This window comes from Lagenorhynchus albirostris, chromosome 2 (assembly GCF_949774975.1).
Source record: "Lagenorhynchus albirostris chromosome 2, mLagAlb1.1, whole genome shotgun sequence".
NCBI classification, from domain to species: Eukaryota; Metazoa; Chordata; class Mammalia; order Artiodactyla; family Delphinidae; genus Lagenorhynchus; species Lagenorhynchus albirostris.
In genome coordinates, this window is record NC_083096.1 from 160,613,854 (window position 1) to 160,634,634 (window position 20,781).

The 20,781-nt window shown below is 40.4% G+C and overlaps 2 protein-coding genes across 16 annotated transcripts in view; one reads left to right on the forward strand and one right to left on the reverse strand.

The window, feature by feature from the left end:
* ZBTB8OS (zinc finger and BTB domain containing 8 opposite strand) overlaps positions 1 to 20,781 on the forward strand; it is a 130,558-nt gene that overhangs the window by 29,920 nt on the left and 79,857 nt on the right. For 4 of the 15 annotated variants that reach the window (XR_009539005.1, XR_009539004.1, XM_060140679.1 and 1 more), the window contains exon 7: positions 120 to 184. The exons of 5 other annotated variants lie outside the window; for them this stretch is intronic. Coding sequence is in view for 8 of the 10 variants with exons in the window: in XM_060140679.1 (XP_059996662.1) it covers positions 120 to 184 (65 nt within the window). In the remaining 2 variants the exon portion in view is untranslated. Of the gene's footprint in view, positions 1 to 119; positions 185 to 7,529; positions 7,632 to 14,602; positions 14,723 to 20,781 lie in introns of those variants that run through there. 6 more of the 15 variants (XM_060140677.1, XM_060140676.1, XM_060140678.1 and 3 more) reach the window with 3 other exon arrangements.
* The window catches only part of ZBTB8A (zinc finger and BTB domain containing 8A), a 48,355-nt gene that overhangs the window by 3,071 nt on the left and 24,503 nt on the right, over positions 1 to 20,781 (reverse strand). Inside the window, exons 3-4 of the mRNA XM_060140673.1 lie at positions 4,785 to 5,605; positions 2,202 to 2,371 (exon numbers count right to left, since the gene is read on the reverse strand). Of these exons, the coding sequence (XP_059996656.1) occupies positions 2,202 to 2,371; positions 4,785 to 5,604 (990 nt within the window). The 5' untranslated portion in view covers position 5,605. The remainder of the gene's footprint in view (positions 1 to 2,201; positions 2,372 to 4,784; positions 5,606 to 20,781) is intronic.

Consider the following 20,781-nt stretch of genomic DNA (forward strand, 5'->3'; position numbering starts at 1 on the left):
GATATGATGTGTCTCCTAATGTGACACAATATGAAACATACAATTTTGTCTTTGATGAGAGTATTTAACTTGAATCCATTAAGCCTCTAGATAAAACTTCTCGTTTTCGGAAAATGCAGGGGGTGATAAAAGAACAAGCTAAAGATGACACCATGCATGTAGAAGCAAGCAGAGAAATCCAGAGGTAGGATATTTTGTAAAACAATTGGCTCAATATCTTCAGTAAGTCAATGTTATTTTTAAAAAGGTTGGGAGGTGGCAGGGGCGGGTAGGGAACTATGCTAGCTCAAAAACATATTTAAGGGATCTAACAATGAGATGAGTTCTGGATTGGATTCTGGCTTGGACACACCAGCTATAAGTGGTATTTTAGGAAACTATAGGTAAATTTGAACTGTGTAACACATAAAATTTTATTGAGATGGAAAGGTAGAGATTATTCACTAAAGAAAGCAGGTTACAGGGGCTTCCCTGGTGGCGCAGTGGTTAAGAATCCGCCTGCTAATGGAGGGGACACGGGTTTGAGCCCTGGTCTGGGAAGACCCCACATACCGCGGAGCAACTGAGCTCGTGCGCCACAGCTACTGATCCTGCACTCTAGAGCCCACGAGCCACAACTACTGAGCCCGTGTGCCACAACTACTGAAGCCCGCACGCCTAGAGCCCGTGCTCTACAACAAGAGAAGCCACCGCAATGAGAAGCCTGTGCACCGCAAGGAAGAGTAGCCCCCGCTCGCCGCAACAAGAGAAAGCCCACGTGCACCAACGAAGACCCAATGCAGCCAAAAATAAATGAATAAAATAAATAAATCTAAAAACAAAAAAAGAAAGCAGGTTACAAAATAGCATATACAGTATGATATCATTTTGGTTAAAAAAAATAAATGCACATGATAAAGTGTTAAGAATGGTAATATCTGGGTGGTAAAAATATGATATTTTAATTTTCTTATTCTTACGTCTATTTTCGTAGTTTTTATAATGCATACTTATTGCTTTTGTAATAATAAAAGGTTATTTTAACTTTTAAATTAGCTTCAGAGATTAATGAAGGCAGAGAGTTTGTTTTGCTCACTGCCGTATACCTAGCTCTTAGAAAAGGGTCTGGCACATAGTAGGTGCTCAATATATATTTGTTGGATGAATCCCTAGAAAGCAATGCATCAAGTGACCAATACCCTTCCAAATTAAAAGGAGCTCGTATAAATGAAATAAAAGTATGGGTAATAGAACATCAATTTTGGAAAAAATTTTTGTTGCAAGATGAACAGCAGAATAATTCCAATGTCACTACCAATGTCACCAGGGAAGTCCCATCACTACCTTATTAAACCACCAGAGCACTGAACAGAAAATTCCCTGAGATTTTTCTGACTGCTGACAGTCCAGTCCTTGATTGAGAGTCACCCTATTGCCCATCTCACTCCATTCCTTCAGGAGACCAGAGAAACTGGAGAGACACTAGAAAGAGGCTGTAGTGGAGAGAAGTCAGACAGCAGAAACTAGACTGACAACCTACCAGATAAGGATTCAAGAATCACTAGCAGATGCTTAATATCTGAAGTGGTGATTCTGACATAGACATTTAAAAAGTTTTAAACATTTTAAAAGTTTACATTGTCTTTGGCTCTGAAAAAACCGGGATATAAAAATAATAGATTTTAAGTGAATTGAAATGGATATTCAAAAGAATATCTCTTATTTCAAGGTTTCAGAGGAGAAAAAAAAACCTATTTTAAAAAATATGGGGCTTCCCTGGTGGCGCAGTGGTTAAGAATCTGCCTGCCAATGCAAGGGACAAGGGTTTGAGCACTGGCCTGGGAAGATCCCACATGCTGTGGAGCAGCTAACCCCGTGCACCACAACTACTGAGCCTGCGCTCTAGAGCCCGTGCTCCACAACAAGAGAATCCACGACGATGAGAAGCGCGCACTGCAAAGAAGAGTAGCCCCCGCTTGCCGCAACTAGAGAAAGCCCATGTGCCGCAACGAAAGACCCAACACAGCCAAAAATAAAAAAATAAATAAAAATTTAAAATATATAAAAGTATGCATTATGTGCAAAGTAAAACATTAAATTGGAAAAATTGTTTAATATTGCATAGTTGTGTGAAAAGATTTTCCTCAGTGAACTAGATTATCCTAAGCAGATAAATGCATGTATTTCCTAAAAAGTAAAATGATGAAAAATCATATACATACTGTTCGAAAATGGCTACTGAGATGGTCTAGCCGGCTAAATCTTTTCCCACAAGCTTGACAGGGATAGGGCCTTTCTCCTGTGTGACAACGAAGGTGGCGCTTGAGGTCTGCCTTCCGCTTCACCACATGTGTGCAGTACGGGCACTTGAACCTCATCCTGGGCAGGTCATCTGTCAAGAGACAGTTTGATTAAGTCACCGTAAAGTTCATAATCACCGTTCTGATAACATCAAGAATCCAAAAGGGGCTGGAGAGTCCAATCTCGGAAAGGTAGGCAACAAGGAGAAGGAAGAAATTTTATAAAGACTAGATTGTCAGTGTAATCCTAAGTATAGAACCGTACCTTCAGGATTTGATATATTTACAAAGCCTGGGTAGATTTAGACTGTCCCACTCATCTTTTTATTTAATGGCATAGAGTCACTAGATTTAAGTAAAGAAGTAGTACTACTAGATTTTAAAACTACAGACACAATCCAGGGTCTTTACGCTTTTAAGTAACTTGTTTTATTTACATGGGTTTATCACCCCCGCCCCCCCCGCTCTTAACTTTTCTTTAAAAAAATCTTTTTAATCGTTCCACCTGGGCAGGAATCTGACTCGCAGGCATTCAGTCATAATCCCACAGATGGTAGCTTCACCCCATTGGCTCCGCAGCCAAGCACACACACCAGATGTCTGAACCCCCTTGCTCTTACTTTTCATACAGCTGTACTGCTTTTCTTTTAAAGGTTAAAAAGTGTCAAGGATCTTTAATCGTTTGTTTTAAAACTCACACATATTCAAAATGTTAGTTGTGGTTGGAGGCAAACCTTCTCAATTTAACAGCAGTTAAGTTCAGCTGTTCATTATTGAAGTTAGATTTAAATAACCTAGAGTTACAAAAGTGCAAAGCCCAAGAAAGGATAACTTTGTTGCTGTTTTAAAATGCAACAGAGATTTCCCATTTTTGCTGTTATTTCTGTCTGCCTTGGTCAATGGTAGAGTGCCTCAGCATTTTCAGAAAGCTTTTATAATATGATACAGTTTCATGTATTTTCATGTTAGTATCCTACAGGAAAATGTGATTAGTAAAAATCAATCAGGTTGCCTATTACTTTTAAATATGTTATCTATAACCAAATTATTTTCAAATTTACACAACCAGGGAAATGTGAATATTGATTGGCTTTTAGTGATATTAAGGACTTGTTAATTTTGTTTAAGTATGATAATAATGGTATTGTAGTTTTTTTTCTAAGACTATATTTTAGGGACACATTCTGAAATATTTACACATGAAAACATGATGTCTGAGATTTGCTTAAAAATGGGAGTGGTCGGGGGCAGAGGTACAAATGAAACAAGACTGGTCATGAGTGGGACTGGGTAACGGGTGCATGGCGGTTAATTAGACTACTCTACTTTTATATATACTTGGAAATTTTCTAAAATTAAAAAACTTAAATATATCAACTAAATCTTTTTTTCTTTTTTTAACATCCTTATTGGAGTATAATTGTCATCTAAATCTTATACTCTGCAAGAGTTTAATTTTATCATAATTTTTCTTTAAATTCACATGTAAAATATTAAGCAAATTTGCTAACTGATTAATTGGTGGGGGGAACTGGATGATATACATTTCTAATCTCTGTTCTCTACTTTGAAACTATCAGCCTCCAATAATATCTCTGCATTTTACTACTATGATAAAAATGAGATGCCTCATGGTGGTACAGAGATACAGTATCAATATTATATGTTGTATTAGTTAAGTTTTTTAAAATTATGTATTTATATCTTAATAAAATCAGATTTAGTTTAATTTCTTTTCGATACTGGGTCTGTGAACCTTTACCAATATGTATGGTTGCTCTATTTAACTTTTCTGTATAAAAATACTGCTCCTGAGTGAATACTCAGAAAAAAAAGTAGGGCTTCGCTGGTGGCGCAGTGGTTGAGAGTCCGCCTGCCGATGCAGGGGACATGGGTTCGTGCCCCGGTCCGGGAAGATCCCACATGCTGCGGAGCGGCTGGGCCTGTGAGCCGTGGCCGCTGAGCCTGCGCGTCCGGAGCCTGTGCTCCGCAACGGGAGAGGCCACAACAGTGAGAGGCCCGCGTACCGCAAAAAAAAAAAAGTAAACTATTTAAAGTGAAAATATGATATATAACTGAATATGATGTATAACTGTACAGCAAAGTGTGCTGTACACCTGAAACTAACACAACATTGTTAATCAACTATACTCCAATATAAAATTTTAAAAAATAAAGTGAAAATATGTGTCTTAAGGATTGAACCACTTTACAAAAGAGCTTTACATTTAACAGTAATCTAATTGCCCACAGATAAGCAGGTTTCGAAATTCATGGGTTTCTGACCCTCAGAACTCTATTGTTTTGACTTCATTAAATTTATCCAGTATTATAATTTTTAAAATTTGTGTTTTATGCATAGATTTCATTAGAGAAGTATGACTTAAAAAAAATCACTTGTTTCAACTTCCCATAACACCTAAAAGTAAGGGCATGTTGAGATAGGATTGATTTACATCAGAGTCTTGGAACCTGACTGAGGGGACTGATTCTCTTTCTGGGTACCTGGAAAACTTCTTGATGTGACATCGGATCCTTGACCATACTGATAGCCAACAGGAGTAGAGTCCATTTCCGCATCCATTTGTGCCTGTTCTTCAGATTGCGAGATGTGGCTGGAAGAATCAGATGTTCGTGCTTCTCGTTTGCTTGACTTATAATGAGCCATTTCAGAAGGCTGTGACAACCTCAAATGTTTGGATTTTTTAATGGAATCTTTCCTTTGTTCATGCTTGGCCAGAGGCTGTTGAGTATTCCTTTGGGAGGCTGGATGGTAATTATACTTACTCCAAGATTTCCCACTTATACCTGTTCCTTGATCTGGGCTTAGGTGAGAATGTGGAGAACTGCTTTCATCTTGCCAGCCACCGCTATAAAAAGAGGAGCGTTCTATACCATCAGAACTGGCATTTTTATCCGAAAGGCTGAAATAGCGATCCTTTTCTTTTTCACTAATGTCTAATGAAGATTTAATAAAGGTCTTACATACACTAATGACATCGGTCATCTGAAGGAAGCTAGCAGCGGACATCACTTCTATGACATTCTGACCTGTGAGAGAGAGCTTGCCGGAATAGACAAAGTCCAGGATAACTGTAAAAGTGTCAGGGGAGAAAGCCTGAAATGTTGCTGTGGTTGGCTGACTTGTCTCCTTGGAGTTCTGGGAAAGAAGCATTTTAAAGTAGCCGCTACTAGCAAATAATACATTTCGATGGGCTTTAAAGACCTTTCCTTCAACCAGAATACTGCAGTCACAAAATACATCCTGCCTGCGCTGCTCATTCAGTTGTTGCAGGAGGTGAGACTGATGAGAGGAGATCTCCATTCTAAAGAGGAAAAGAAACAGTGGTTACCAAAAATCGGAGTAACACTGCTTCTCTGAGTCAAGTAAAATGACAGTCAGAAACCTCTGTCCTTTTTCCATTAAAAACACTTTCTCCTTAGAGAATATCGTCTCCAAGACACAGAAGATAATGGGTTTCAGGATATCATGTAAGACTCTACTCTTAGTTATTACATTTTTAGACAATTATTTGTTCAGTCACTGAACCTGATTGAGCATCTTCTATAAATCAGGCCTTCTGCTATATATGGTGAACTAAACAGGCTTGATTCTTGCCTCCATGTAGTTTTTAATCTAGCCGGGTACCAGCTTGAAACAAATACTCATATGAAGTTATAAATGACAAGTTAAGTGCTAAGACAGAAGGAGCGTGCTCTTAGTATAAAAAGGTGAACTAGTTTAGATTGGGATGGAGAGGGTTAGGGAATACCTCTCCAAGAAGTCACATTTAAGCTGAGACCTCAAAGATGACTAGGAATTAGCCAGGTGAAGAATGAAGGGATAAGATTTCTGATTCCAGCAAAATGGTGGTCTAGAAAGTGCTGAAACTTTGCTGTCACAAATCTCTAGAGATGATGGCTAAATACTGCCAAGGCTTTAAACTGTATGGCTGAGCTGCTGGGGCAGCAACATGGGCTCCGGTTTTTATCAGTAACAGAAACTGGAACTCTCTAAGGATTCAACCGTAATGAAAAAGGACTAGTAAACTTTGCCCCGAAGTCCAGGGAAAAGGCAAAGAAAGTTTGTCTTTGCAGGGCCTTAGTTGGGAAGAAAAAAATCCCTAGGTGAGATATCAAACCCTAGGTTGTGCTTTGTGAGGTTCTGGAGTCCAAATTTATTTTACCTGCTTGGTGTGGGAAACCTTAAACTAAAAAATTACCATGAGAATTAGTCCTGGGCTGGTGGTGTCTGTGGGGACACCTTGCAGAAGCAAATGCCAAACTGCTCAGGAGGGAAGCTCTCAGAACCCAGGCCAGGTGGGAAATAAGCTCTGCTTAAACTGAACTCAGTCATTCCCGTCTCTGTACAGAGTGGATCATTTCCAATATTGTACCACCATGATGTCTAATATGGCCTATCTTTAAAACTCCCCTTGATTTCACATCTATTTCTGGCTACAACTCCATTTCTCTGCTCCCTTTACACACAGTTCATTGAAAGAGTTTTTTGTCTTGGTTTTTTCATTTGCTATCTTCACTTCTCCCATTCTAATCAGGTTTCCATCCCCATCCATCAAAACCCACTTTTTGAAAGATCATTAGTAACCTGCATGTTGTCAAATCCAATGGTCACTTCTTTGTCCTCATTTTACTGACACAGTGGATCACTCTTTTCATCCTTTCAAACACTTGTTGCACTTACTTGGCTGCCAGGACACCACTCCTTCATGGTTCTTCTACTGCTCACTCCTCAGTCTCCTCTCCTGGCTCTTCCTTGTCTAATCTCTAAGTGCTTTGGGATTCAGGACATGCTACCCCCCAAGATGGCACCTTGGCATATTGAGTATTTTGAACTGAAGGAGTCTGAGTAAACAGCAGAAGCAGGAAGGTCACTCTGACACCCCCTCCCTTTTCCACTGCAACAGATCACAAAACCCTCAGGTGAGAGGTGTCCACCCTACACCCAGAGGAAAGGAGCCTCCTTATCTCAGAAGACAAAGGGACGCTGAGAAGACTCTGAACAAACAGGCTTTGCTGGGTGTGCCCCAGTTTTCTAACCTTACCTCTTACTCCTTATTCTACCACATTCTTCCACGACTCTCCACTCTTCACCAAGCCTAGCATAAAAATACTCAGGTCTGTCTCTTCGGGCCTTCATTTCCTTATGCAGCCTTCTGTGTCATGTAAAATTTATATTGAGTAAGTTTGTATGCATTTCTCCTGCTAATCTGTTAGTTTGACTTTCAGACACAGCCCGGAAGAAGGTCAAGGAAAATTTTTTCTCCCCTACAGCTGGAATGTCGCGGGCCTCAGGGCTCAGACCTCTCCTCTACTTATATCATTCCCTAGGTGAGCCCATCCAGTCTCATAGCTTTAAATACCATTTTACATATCTAGCCCCTGACCTCTTCCCTGAACCTCAGACTCAAATTATCTGTTTATCTGCATCTCCACTTAGATGTTTAATAGGCATCCTGAGCTCAACAGATCCCAAACCACTCTTCATTCATCCTCATCTTAAACCTGCCTTTCCTATAGTCCTATCCATCTCAGGAAATGGTAACTCCATTCCACTTATTTAGACCAAAAACATGAAGAGTCATCTTTGACTGTGTGTTGTCAGCTTTACCTTCAAAACAAATCCAAAATCCTACCACTTCTGTGCTACTGCTGTTACCACTTCACTCCATCACCTATTATCAACAGCCTCCTAATTAGTCTCCTTGCAACTTCAGTCTAGTCTGAATACAGCAGCCATGGTGACGCTTCTGAAACACGAGTGAAATCATGTTACCCCTCTGCACAAAACTCTCCAAAGAAAGGTTCCGCACCCAACCCCAAAGTTCTTCTCATGACCTACACCATCTGCATCCTGCCCCTCCTGGAACCTCTCTGCCCGCATCCCTTCTGCTCTACCCCTCACACACTGCATTCCAGCTCCAAAGACCTCTGCTTGTTCCCAAACATTCAAGGCATGTTCCTGTCATGCAGCCTTGTACTTGCTATGCCTTCTGCTTGGAAATGCTTCCTCCAGATATACACATAGCTCACATTCTCACATTTTCTAGGACTCTGCTCAAATGTCACCTTATCCTTTACCATTTCCTTTACCATTAGCCAGGTGAAGAATGAAGGGAGAAGATTTCTTCTCCCATTACCGTTCTTTTTAAAAAATTAATTAATTAAAATAAATTAATTTAAATAAAGGCTTTCCTTTACCATTCTTTTAAAATTAATTAGTTAATTTTTGGCTGCATTGGGTCTTCGTTGCTGTGCGCGGGCTTTCTCTAGTTGAGGCAAGCAGGGGCTACTCTTCGTTGCAGTGCGCAGGCTTACTGTGGTGGCTTCTCTTGTTGTGGAGCACGGGCTCTAGAGTGCAGGCTCAGTAGTTGTGGTGCACGCGCTTAGTTGCTCCGTGGCATGTGGGATCTTCCCAGACCCGTGTCCCCTGCATTGGCAGGTGGATTCTTAACCACTGCACCACCAGGGAAGCCCCCTTTACCATTCCATGTAAGCACCTCCTCCCACTCTCCGTCCCCTTTCTCATTTACTCTTTGTTTTCTCCTACTAGAATTTAAGGTCCAAGAGAGCACAGTTTGCCTGTTTTGTTTACTTATATATTCCCAGCTCCTTGAACAGCACTTGAGCAAACAACAGCTGCTCAATCAATGCTGTTGAATGAATGAGTCAAAAATATTAAAATACACAAGGCAATTGTTCTTTATAAAGAAGAATCAGCAGGCATAACAAGCAGAGAATTAGAACCCCAAGAATTTGAGAAAAATAGTACAAAACTCTAATAGGCTATTAAATAAGTATGTTTAAAATGATCAAAGATAAAAGGTGATGTAGACTAGCACATAGTTATGAGCACAGACACTAGAACCAGGTAGCTTGATTGGAATTCTAGTGCTATCACTTAACTAGCTGTGTGAACCTGGGCAATGTATTTAACCTTTGTATTGCTGTTTCCTTATCTGTAAAGTGGAACCAAAAATAGCACTTATTTCATAGGATTATTGTGAGGATTGAATGAGTGATGTACATATACCACTCAAAACAGTGTTTGGCATGTAGTAAGTACTTCACAAATTTTAGCTATTCTCCTTTTATTTTATTATTATTATCCATAAGAAAAGGAAAAAAAAGAAGAGGTACGTTTGAAGAGGAATCAAATGAATTTAATATATGAAAAATATAAGTAATGAAATTAAAACACCTCATGCTGCAAGATGAGTGCCCCATCTGCAGTCTCATGTCCATATTCCTGGCAGGAAGAAGACAAAAAGACAAAAGGCAATTACCAGCCCAGTCTTATTTTCTTTTTTATCAGGAAAAAAAAAAAAGTTCTTCCAGATGCCACATCCTGCAACTCAATGGCCAGAATCATGTCACCTGCTTTTTAGGTGTGCACTCCCACTAATGGTATATATCAATTTCTACTTCTCAATTTTTGCCAACACTTAATATTATCAGACTTTTAAATTTTGCCAATCTTATGGATATGCAATGGTATGCTATTGCTTTTATTTGTATGGACTGAACAACTTTTAATGTTTGTTGACCATGATTAAGTGAATTTCCTTGCTCATTACAATGTTGTCAAGTAACACTGAATAACAGCTAACCACAAAAACAATGTTATACAATAGTATTTATTTAGCTTAATGCCTTTGGGTTGGATGGGGCAGCTTGTCTAAAGTGGCTGTGTTATTACGTGGTCTTACATCTTCTTCCTGGGACTAGTAGGCCAGCCCAGACAATTTCCTCTCACAACAATGGCTGAAGTATAAAAGCCCAAGAGGAGATACATGAGGTCTCTTAAGGCTTAGGCTTGTAACTGCCACACTGTCACATATTCTAATAGACCAAAGCAAATCACATGGCCAAAAGGGAGAAATATCCTCTGGTCTGTTAGTGAGAAGAACTGCAAAGTCATACAACAAAGTGTGTGAATGTTGGTAGGGGGTGATGAACTGGGGCCAGTAATGTTATCTACACAATATCCTTTCTTATTTGTAAAACTGGATTATCTTTTTCGTATTGATTTATAGGTATCCTTTATATACCCAACATACAAATCCTTTATCAGTTATATGCCTTGCAGATATCTTCTCTCATCTGTGGTTTGTCTTTTTAACTCCATTAAAGATAGTTTTCATTAAAAAGCAGCTTTCAGTTTTAATACAGTCAACTTATCAATCAAAGTGTTTTCTCTATCTTGTTTAAGAAATCACTATCTCAAGGACATAAAGATATTTTTTAAAGTTCTGTTTTTCACTTTTAGGGCTTTAATCTACTATTGATTTTGCATATGGTATTCTAATTTTTTTCATATAGATAATGAATCTTTCTGGCACTGCTTATTGAACAGCAAATCCTTTCCCCACTAATCTGTAATGCTACCTCTGTTATTCATCTAGTTTCCATAAACTCATGGATCTGTTTCTGAGCTGTCTGTTCAGTTTAATTTGACTATCTCTCTGCACCAATACGTCACAGCTTTTTTTTATTTTTTTGCGGTACGTGGGCTTTTCACTGCTGTGGCCTCTCCCGTTGTGGAGCACAGGCTCTGGACGCGCAGCCTCAGCGGCCATGGCTCACGGGCCCAGCTGCTTCGCAGCATGTGGGATCTTCCCGGACCGGGGCACGAACCCGTGTCCCCTGCATCGGCAGGCGGACTCTTAACCACTGCGCCACCAGGGAAGCCCCACATCACAGCTTTAATTACTAAATCTCTAAAATGAGTTCCCCCACCTAGGTCTTCTTCAAATAACATTAAAAAAAAAAATTCTGGGGACTTCCCTGGTGGTCCAGTGGGTAAGACTCCATGCTCCCAATTCAGGGGGCCCAGCTTCGATCTGTGGTCGGGGAACTAGATGCTGCATGCATGCCACAACTAAGAGTTCACATGCTGCAACTAAAGATCCCGCACACTGCAACGAAGATCCTGTGTGCCGCAGCTAAGACCCGGTGCACCCGAAATAAATAAATAAATATTTTTAAAAAAATTCTGATTGTCTCTTTGTTCTTCTATATAAAAATTAGGATAAGCTTATCAAGTTTCACTTAAAAAATATCCTTTAGGGATTTGTTTTCTGGAATTGAATTTATAGATTATGGGAGAACTCACATCTTTATAATATTGAGTCTTATCATCCATAAATATGGTATAATTTGCCACTCAGGTCTTCTTTCATATTCTTCAGTTATGTTTCCTTATTTTCTTTAAGATCTTGCACATTTTTTGTTAGATTTATTTCTGTTGCTTATAGGTTTTATTGCTATAGTGAATGGGATAGCAGGCTTTGTCAGCTGAATGGAAATGCTGCTAAAATGTTACCATTAAGAATAATATTTAGGGACTTCCCTGGTTGCGCAGTTGTTAAGAATCCACCTGCCAATGGAGGGGACACGGGTTCAATCCCTGGTCCAGGAAGATCCCACATGCTGCAGAGCAACTAAGCCTATGCGCCACAACTACTGAGCCTGTGTGCCACAACTACTGAAGCCTGCACGCCTAGAGCCTGTGCTCCACAACAAGAGAAGCTACCACAGTGAGAAGCCTGTGCACCACAATGAAGAGTAGCCCCCACTCGCCGCAACTAGAGAAAGCCCATGCGCAGCAACGAAGACCCAATGTGGCCAAAAATAAATAAAAATTTTTAAAGATTTATTTATTTATTATTTATTTATTTTTGGCCACATCGGGTCTTCATTGCGGCACTTGGGATCTTCGTTGAGGCATGCGGGCTCTTCGTCGTGATGCGTGGGCTTCTCTCTAGTTGCCTCATACGGGCTTCTCCCTAGTTGTCGTGTGTGGGTTTTCTCTCTCTAGTTGTGTTGCGCGGGCTCCAGGGCGCGTGGGCTCTGTAGTTTGCAGCACGCGGGCTCTCTCATTGAGGCACGTGAGCTCAGTAGTTGTGACATGCGGGCTTAGTTGCCTTGTGGCATGTGGGATCTTAGTTCCCTGACCAGGGATGGAACCCCCGTTCCCTGCATTGTAAGGCAGATTCTTTGCCACTGGACCACCAGGGAAGTCCTGAAGCGGTAGCTATTTAAAAACTGTTACTCTAATTGTTTCAGTGGACGCTTTTGTTTACCAGTCTGTTATGTAATTTCCCTTCTGTTTATTCATTATTCTATTCCTACTGCTCCCCCTACTCACTCAGTACCTTTTTCTGGTAATAACTCCTCAACTTTTCTTAAGAGGATCACCCCTTCACTTCTCTGGTTCTTATGGTTTGGGAGATATTGACTCAACTCATCACTCCAGAGGTCAACTTGTGACCTAGACCTGGCAAATCAGAGCACTGCATTCCCATGGCCAGTTACTGGTCTGGGAATGGACACGTCAAACAAGGCCAGAAAAAGAGGTTCAATCAAAGCAAATCTTAGCATTTTTTATTGGAGCGACCAGAAAAGAAGACCACTCTTATGAGGATGTGAGCCTGGAGCTATAGTAGATTTTCTGCCACCATGAGGAGAGAGCCTACATGAGCAAGGACCAACACTGAGGAAAGCAGAGCAAAGAAACAGAAAGGCCAGATCCTATCAACATCATTTTTCCCTAGACCAGAGGTGTTTGGGCTGTGCAGCACGGCATGTGGGACCTTAGTTCCCCGACCAGGAAGAACCTACATCCCCAGCATTGGAAGTGTGGAGTCTTAACCACTGGACTGCCCGGGAAGTCCAGGTCGTTCATTTCTATAAAGGGTCAGATAGGAAATATTTTAGGGCTTGTGGGTGTGAAAATGTGATTTATAATAAATATATATTTTGGAGTTTGTCCGTGGTTCCTGGCTCACAGCTCCCAGAACAATAGGAACATCTTTTGTTATAATATTTGGTCTTTTGTCCTCAGTTCCTGAAATCGCATCAGAGCCATAAAGGTGAAATGGACATCTTGTTATTATAAAAAGCCCCTTTCAACCATAACTGAGTTTATGTTAATAAGGTGACTTTCAGAAGTCCCCTAAAGATTGGAGGAGGTTGCCAGGGAAACCAATCAGTGGATTAGATTAATTAGATTAGAGGGTTGGAACTCAGAGTCTCACCTCATGACCTCTGGAGAGAGAGGCTGGAGGTTGAATCAATCACCAATGGCCAATGATTTAATCAATTGTGCCTATGTAATGAAGCCTCCATAAAAACCCAAAAAAGACAGGATTCTGAGCTTCCAGGTTGGTGAAAGAGAACTCATCCACTTGCCAGCCCTAAACTCCACAGGGACAGAAGCTCCTGGATTCAGCATCTTGCCCTATGTATCTCTTCATCCAGCTGTTGATTCATATCCTTTAATACACTTTGTAATGAACCAGTAGTCTAGTAAGTAAACTGGTTTCCTGAGTTCTGTAAGCCACTCCAGCAAATTAATCAAGGAGGGGGTCCTGGGAACCTTTATAACCAGTTGGTCAGATGCACAGGTAACAACCTGACTTGTGATTGGCATCTGAAATGGAGGCAGTCTTGTGGGATTGAGCTCTTATAACCTATGGAATCTGATGCTATCTCCAGGTAGATAGTACCAGAATTGAGTTGAGTTAGTGTTGGGAGAATTGCTTGGTTTGGGGAAAAAAACCACACATTGTAGTGGGCCATAGATCTCTCTCACAACTACTCAACTTCACCACTATATTGCTCAAGTCAGAGCACAAAAGCATCTAGACAATATGAGAAGGAATGGGCATGGTTGTGTTCCAGTTAACCTTTATTTACAAAAACAGACACAGGCTCCTTTTGCTAACCCCAGCCCTAGACCCAGTCATGGCTTAGGCTGTATCTATCCTTGGACTTTTCAGTTATTTGAGCCAATAAATGTCCTTTTCCTTAAGCCAATTTGAGTTGGCTTTCCTTTTAACTTGTAACCAAAGAATCCCAATTTACGTTATATCTGAAGATTCTGAATTCTTTGGTAACTTTCATCTAACTATTAGTGCAACTTTTGTTTAAAATCCATTCTTAATCCGGAAAGGAATCAAAGTTGGCTTCACAGAGGAAAGATTAATTGATGTCCAAGTCATTGCCAGTTCTTTTTCAGACATAAAAGTGTTACATAAACACAAATTCTATTCTTAAAAGATTTAATAAAAAGTTAATTCCTTGGGGGGGAAACAGATTTTCTTTTTCAGTTTAAGTTTCAATAAGAATTTGCTTTCCAGGCAATTTGTAGACGTTTGAAGTGAGCATCAGTATTGTTAAGAGTTGCAAACTGCAGTCACTTTGTACAAATTTAAACAGGCTCCTTGCTGAGAGTTGATAGGGAGTGGGGGGATGTTAACAGTGAAAGTAAAGTGGAAAATTTCTTCTCCTGACTGCAGAGACTTGAGCACTGCCTTTGACAAGCAGAAGAAACAACAGAGGACCTCTGAAAAGGCTGAGAGCTGTGGGGAATGACTTCAGCAATGGACTGTGTCAAAGGGCAGTCACACAACTCATCCCTAAAGTGAAGTACCCCAAGTTGGCAGCTGAATTCTTAGTGCTATATACTCTTGAAAATATAATTTCAAGATAGGATTGAGAGTGAGTTCCAGGGGCTTAATGAAAAGATTCCAATAAATAAAAGGGAAAAGGCAGTTCATACACACACACACACACACACACACACACACACACACACACACACATCTAGGTAACACACATATGGCAGGGAGGAGAAAGAGAACAATCAAGGATGACTCCAAGCTTTATGGCCTGAGTACTGGCAGAAGGGACTTGCCATTTCTTGAAATGGGAAAGACTGGGAGAGAAACAGGTTGTAGGGGCTGGTATCTGGAGCTCAACTTTGGACATGTTAAGTTTAACATCTCCTTTTATTTATCTAATAAGAAATAAAGAGTGGGCAGCTGGATATATGAGTAGCATTAAGGAAATAGGTCCAGGCTGGGGATATAAAATTCGGAATCGTCAGCATATAGACGGTATTTACAGTCATGAGATTAGATGTGATTACCAAAGGAGGAGGCTACAGAGAACAGAGACAAGTCCTTGGCACTCCAACATTTAGAGAACAGAGAGATGAAGAGGACCAAGAAAAGATACCTGAGAGGAAAGCCAGAAAGATAGGAAGAAACATCCTGGAGGTGAAGAAAGTGTTTCAGGGAAGAAGGGGCGAGTGTGTGTGTGTGTGTGTGTGTGTGTGTGTGTGTGTGTGTGTGTGTGTGTGTGTGTGTGTGTGTGTGTGTGTGTGTTAGGGTGGGTTTAAGGGAGAATGGAATGAGAGAAACAAGCACACACAACTCTTTTCAAAGAGTTTTGCTGTAAAGGGAAAGAGAATAAGGGAGGAAACTGGGGTTAAGACTGAAGAAGAATCTGAATATTTTAGAAAAAAAAATAACTGAAGAAATAAACTTCCAGATGAAGCAGGAAGGGATTGAGAACACATTAAAATGGTTACTATTAGAAAGGATTAGTGAGGGGTGGGAGAAGAGGGTACCGTCTCTGCAACAGGAAGAGAGACTGAAAAAATGTACAGATATCTAAGAGAAGGAGTGACATGGGAGCTCATTACAGATGCCATTGATCTCTAAAATATCACTATTTGTGAAAATGATGAGGATGGGGGAAATGTGGTAGAATTACAGTAGTTAAATGTAAAAATGTATAGCTGATTTTTAATCTACTCTGATTTATACTTTTCACTCAAATCACAAGATTAAAGTATCATAACATAAGCTGAGCTTAAACCATAGTAGATACTCAATAAATATTCAGTGGATTTGTACTGGTGAAACTGTTTCATTGCTAGACTATAGCAAGTGACAGGCAGAAGTTGCCATTTTTCCTTAACCTACCCATCTATGGCTGAATAAGTTTGTTTTTTGCTCTTGTCAGGAAGCAGGGCTTTCATAACTAAGCCCATAAACGGATTTTGGTTTCCGTACTGATAATTTTTACCTCTTCCTTACCTATTTAAGCCAAACAACTGTCCTTTTGTATTCTGCTCTGTTCTGATGGGTAGCGTCTGGGGCTGAGAGTCTGCAACTTCATGACCCAGGATCTTTCATCAGTTAACTTTCTGTAGGATATGCTAAATGGGTCATAATGGATATCAGAAGACCAGGGGAAGAGAGAAATTTCCAGCTTCTAGCTCTCACAGTCGCTGGTGTTTGTTGTAATAGTAGCAGGATGGGAGGATTCTGGACAGCAGCTCAGGCAGATGCAGAATCTTTTTGGTGGTTCCAATTCTGATCGAGGTGGCAACTCTTCAGCAGATCTAACACTGTGTCTCCAAAGGTCCAGCAAGCAGTATATGCTTGTGGGCTCAGCTTTAAGGGCTGGTAAACTCTAAGCCCTTGTGATTAGCAGCTTGTCGCCTCTGAGTATCATTTCCTTCTTTCTTTTTGTTCCTCTAGACCCCATCCTCATTTGTGCTCTTCTAGGCCTTCCCACACCCTTGTATTGGGTTGGCCAAAAAGTTCATTTGGGTTTTTCCATAACATGTTATGGAAAATAATTTCATGTATTATATTATCTCTGTCTGGAATATCTAGAATGACTCCCATTTTCTGGATAGGACTATATAATCTTGGTGACAGAAAAGTTTCCAGGAAATAGACCCTCTAAGCTTGAACAGAGTGATGGCCTTACTGCCAATGGAAAATGGAGATGTAGTAGCACTATGATTACCTACCTACCTTATCACCTGTGTTTGCTTAGGATGAAGTCCTATTGAAGGCAGTGCTTTGGGAGATGAAGTGTAATTTGCTGTCTTTCCTCAGCTCATACATATGGTTCCAAAGTGAGCTCCCTACAACAAGTTGACTGAGGAAGAAAAAGTTAAGGCCGATTTAGAGATGGTTTTGCACAATATGCCGGCATCAGCTGGAAGTGGATAGTTGAAACATCACAAATCCCATCAGAAGTGTCCCTGAAAGATTTTGGGAAGGAAAATCTCCCCAGTGAGCATCTGGTTGCCCACTCTGCATAGAGAAAGAGATAGACACAGGTATAGATTTTACCCTGATTCATGGACAGTAGCTAACAAGTTGGCCAAAGAGTTAAGGATTTAGAAAGAACCAGACAGAAGAACTGGTGAGCAAAAGGCATGGGGCAAAGAGGCAGGTGGAAATACCTCTTGGAATGGCCACAGGGTAAGAGACGTTAGTGTCTCACGTGAATGCTTAATAAAGGGTACCCATTGCAGAGGAGGCTCTCAGAAGGTAGACAAGATGACCTGTTCTGTGGATGTCAGGCAGCCTCCTTCCCTAGCCACCATGAAGCTTGCTGTATACTCCATCACCCAGAAGCAGCTTACCTGATAAAATGGTGGAATAACCAACTGAATATTCCATTATGGCCCCATAAGAGAGATGATACCCTGAGAGATCGGGGTGCTATCCAAATGGATGTGGTATATAATTTTAGCCACTGACCAATATAGATGCTATTATTTCCATAACTAGAATACTCATTTCTAGAAATCAAGGGATGAAAGTGGCAGTGCCTCCTTTCACTTTTACCTCTAACAGCCCACTTACAGAATTCTTGCTTTCTGTCCCTACAAAGATCTTATCTCTCAAAATAGGAATGTTGCCACCAGGGAAACATTGCATGCTTCCACTAAATTTGATCATGACTGACCTAAAAGAAGAATGAACGTCACCCATTTTGGGGAAACGATGATGGTGTCATTGTTTGTATGAAGGATAGTTGCATACTGGAAAGCAGACTCGTGAACTTGTTTAGAATTTTAAATATGGGAAGAGTGGTATATGTGGATGCCATGTAGCCAAAGAGGGTGGACTATATTGGTCATTTACCTGTTGTCTCTCAGTTCAACACCCGCCATGCTCTACTCTACTCTCTACTTATGTAATTGGAATTCTGCAAATGACATTTCCCAGGCTTCCATCCTTGCAGCTGGCTTCCTGTTAGAGTCTATCAGTAGGAGGCGCCAACAGGAGATCAGTAAAAGGAAAAATGTTTCCTGCTTTGGGCAGTGAAAATGCAGCAATTTCTGGTGGCTGCTGGCTGTTGGCGTAGCGGCAGCAGGAGCAGGTGATTCTGGACTCCAGTAGACTTTCCAGCCTTTGGACTTCCCCTCCTGATAGAAGTGGTACCTCTCCGGCAGATCCAGAACGACTGTGACAGCAACTCCAACTGCACAGCAGCCAGCACAGACTTGAGAGCACCAGCTCAGGGGCACAGCAGCTTCTGATCTATGATTGGAATTCTTTTTTGTTGTTGTTTTTAAATATTTATTTATTTAATTTATTTTGGCTGTTCCAGGTCTTAGTTGCGGTACGCAGACTTCTTAGTTGCGGCATGTGGACCCTTAGTTGCAGCATGCATGCGGGATCTAGTTCCCTGACCAGCGATCAAACCTGGGCCCCCTGCATTGGGAGCGTAGAGTCTCACCCACTGGACCACCAGGGAAGTCCCTATGACTGAAGTTCTTCTAGCTCCCCTGGCCCCTTTTTTTTCCTTTTGCTATTCCAGCCCTTCTTAAACTTTTGGAAGCAATTTCATATATTAAATTTCTTCTCTTTGAAATACCCAGAGTGGTTTCTGTTTCCCTGAGGAGACCCTGACTGATAACATTTCTAGTCCCTAAAAGAGATAAATCTAAAAAAAGGATCTATCCTGAGGCTTGCCCTTCTGGACAAATGATATAATCTTCCCTCTCAGCTTCTCTCTTAACTTTTACTTCTTACAAACAACCATAGTCAATAGAAGCTGCATTTATTTTGTTGTTGGTGGTGGTGGTGCATTGTTTTTTGTCATTAACTTATTTAAGCAAAATTTTAAGCACTCACCAAAGTAAAGAAGAAAATATAGAGAATACTTGTGTATTTATTACCCAGCTTTAACACTGATCGATTTTGCTAATTTTGTGTCTTGTATCTGCCTCCATTTTCCACCCAGAATATTGTAAAATAAAATCACAGGCATCAAATCATTTCACCCATAATATTTCCTGTGTACTTTTTACATGAGCCTCCTTCCATTTCTGTAATTACAGTTGGACCTCTGTTATCCTTTGCCTGCACAGGACCCTTTTCTCTTCCTCAGCATAGGATTCATTCTTCTTTTTCTTTTGGGAACTGCCTTCCAAAATTTGGTGATGCTGTTCATCCCTTTGCCTCCCTGACTCCATGGACATATGAACTACACTTGTCAGTCTGAGTGTGTATGGAAGCTAGAGAATAAAGGTCTCACTACGCAAGGGCATGGGCCTTAAGGATCGCATGAACCTAGAACTGCAAAAAATTACCTTCAACAACTGGGAAAGCCCACCTAAGAACTATGCTAACACAGAAGAAAACTAGATAGAACTGTTTCAGAGAGAGTCCTGATGATATTATTTTAATACCTGAATCCAGCTGTGCCTAAAACCAATGCTCCTTCTGGATTTTTAGTTATGTGAGCCAATAAATTTCCTTTTCTGCTTAAATTTAAGTTGGATTTCTATCATGTGTGACCAAGAGTCATTTATTACTAATTTGTAACACTCTCCAAGCCTGCAGCGATAGCCCATTCAAGAATACTCTATTTAGCAGGGAGAGCATATTTCTATAAATGGAAACATTAATAGAATCAGTGCCATTAAGGTCATCATATCACTAAAGCATAGTTTCTGGTGTTGCTATTTTGCAGTTATTTTTTCCCTTCATATTCCCTGAAATCCTGGTATGCCTCCAGGCAAAGTTTCTTCCAACTTTGTTCATTCAGATAGTTGTGAGTCATTTCTTCTCAGGCTACAGTAATTCCTATGATAGCTTTCATGATGTCAGAAGTCTTCCACCAATCTCTAATTAACAGCTGATCAGTTTTTTAAAAGTGTTTCCCTGGTTTGAACCACTGTAAAGTATCGATTTTAACATCCAAAGTAGTATTTTTGTTTAGTACTCTTACAGTAACTTTAGCTTTAACACTTGTGATAAGTTATTACGGGTCAAAATCATTCGGCAGAACATGAAATAATGACAGAAAGTGAGACTGTGGCATAGAAACACAAATAGATTAGTGAGGGCTCTCAAACTCAGGAACATACCATCTGCTAAATCAGCTCTCTTTAGTGCTAACTGTATTCACTGGCTGAGCGGTTATTTTTTAAATGCATTAACCACAATTCAGTACTGTATCAAATTTATAAATATGAACATATACAGAGATGAAAAGCACTATAATAAATTAGTGCTCAAGAAGTTACGTCTATAATGAAATTTCTTTCATGTTTAAAATAATCTAGGTTCTAGCTAATAGTAGGCTTTGAAATCCCAAACTTCCCAGAAATTATTTCATAAAAAAGACTAAAAAAGCAGTTGGCTAGAGATTGGGCCCTTCACATTCTCATTATAGGCCCAAAGATCCAGCTTTTGCTGAATCCTTATATGCCCAAGTCTCTGGAATACAGACAAACCAGGGATACTATGCTAACAGAGGTAGTATATACTCAAGGTTATATCATACAATTGCCGAAACAGGACATCTGGGAATATTGCTAAAGAAGCATGAAATCAATACCCAATCTTTTACTATCATATCCTATCAGTTA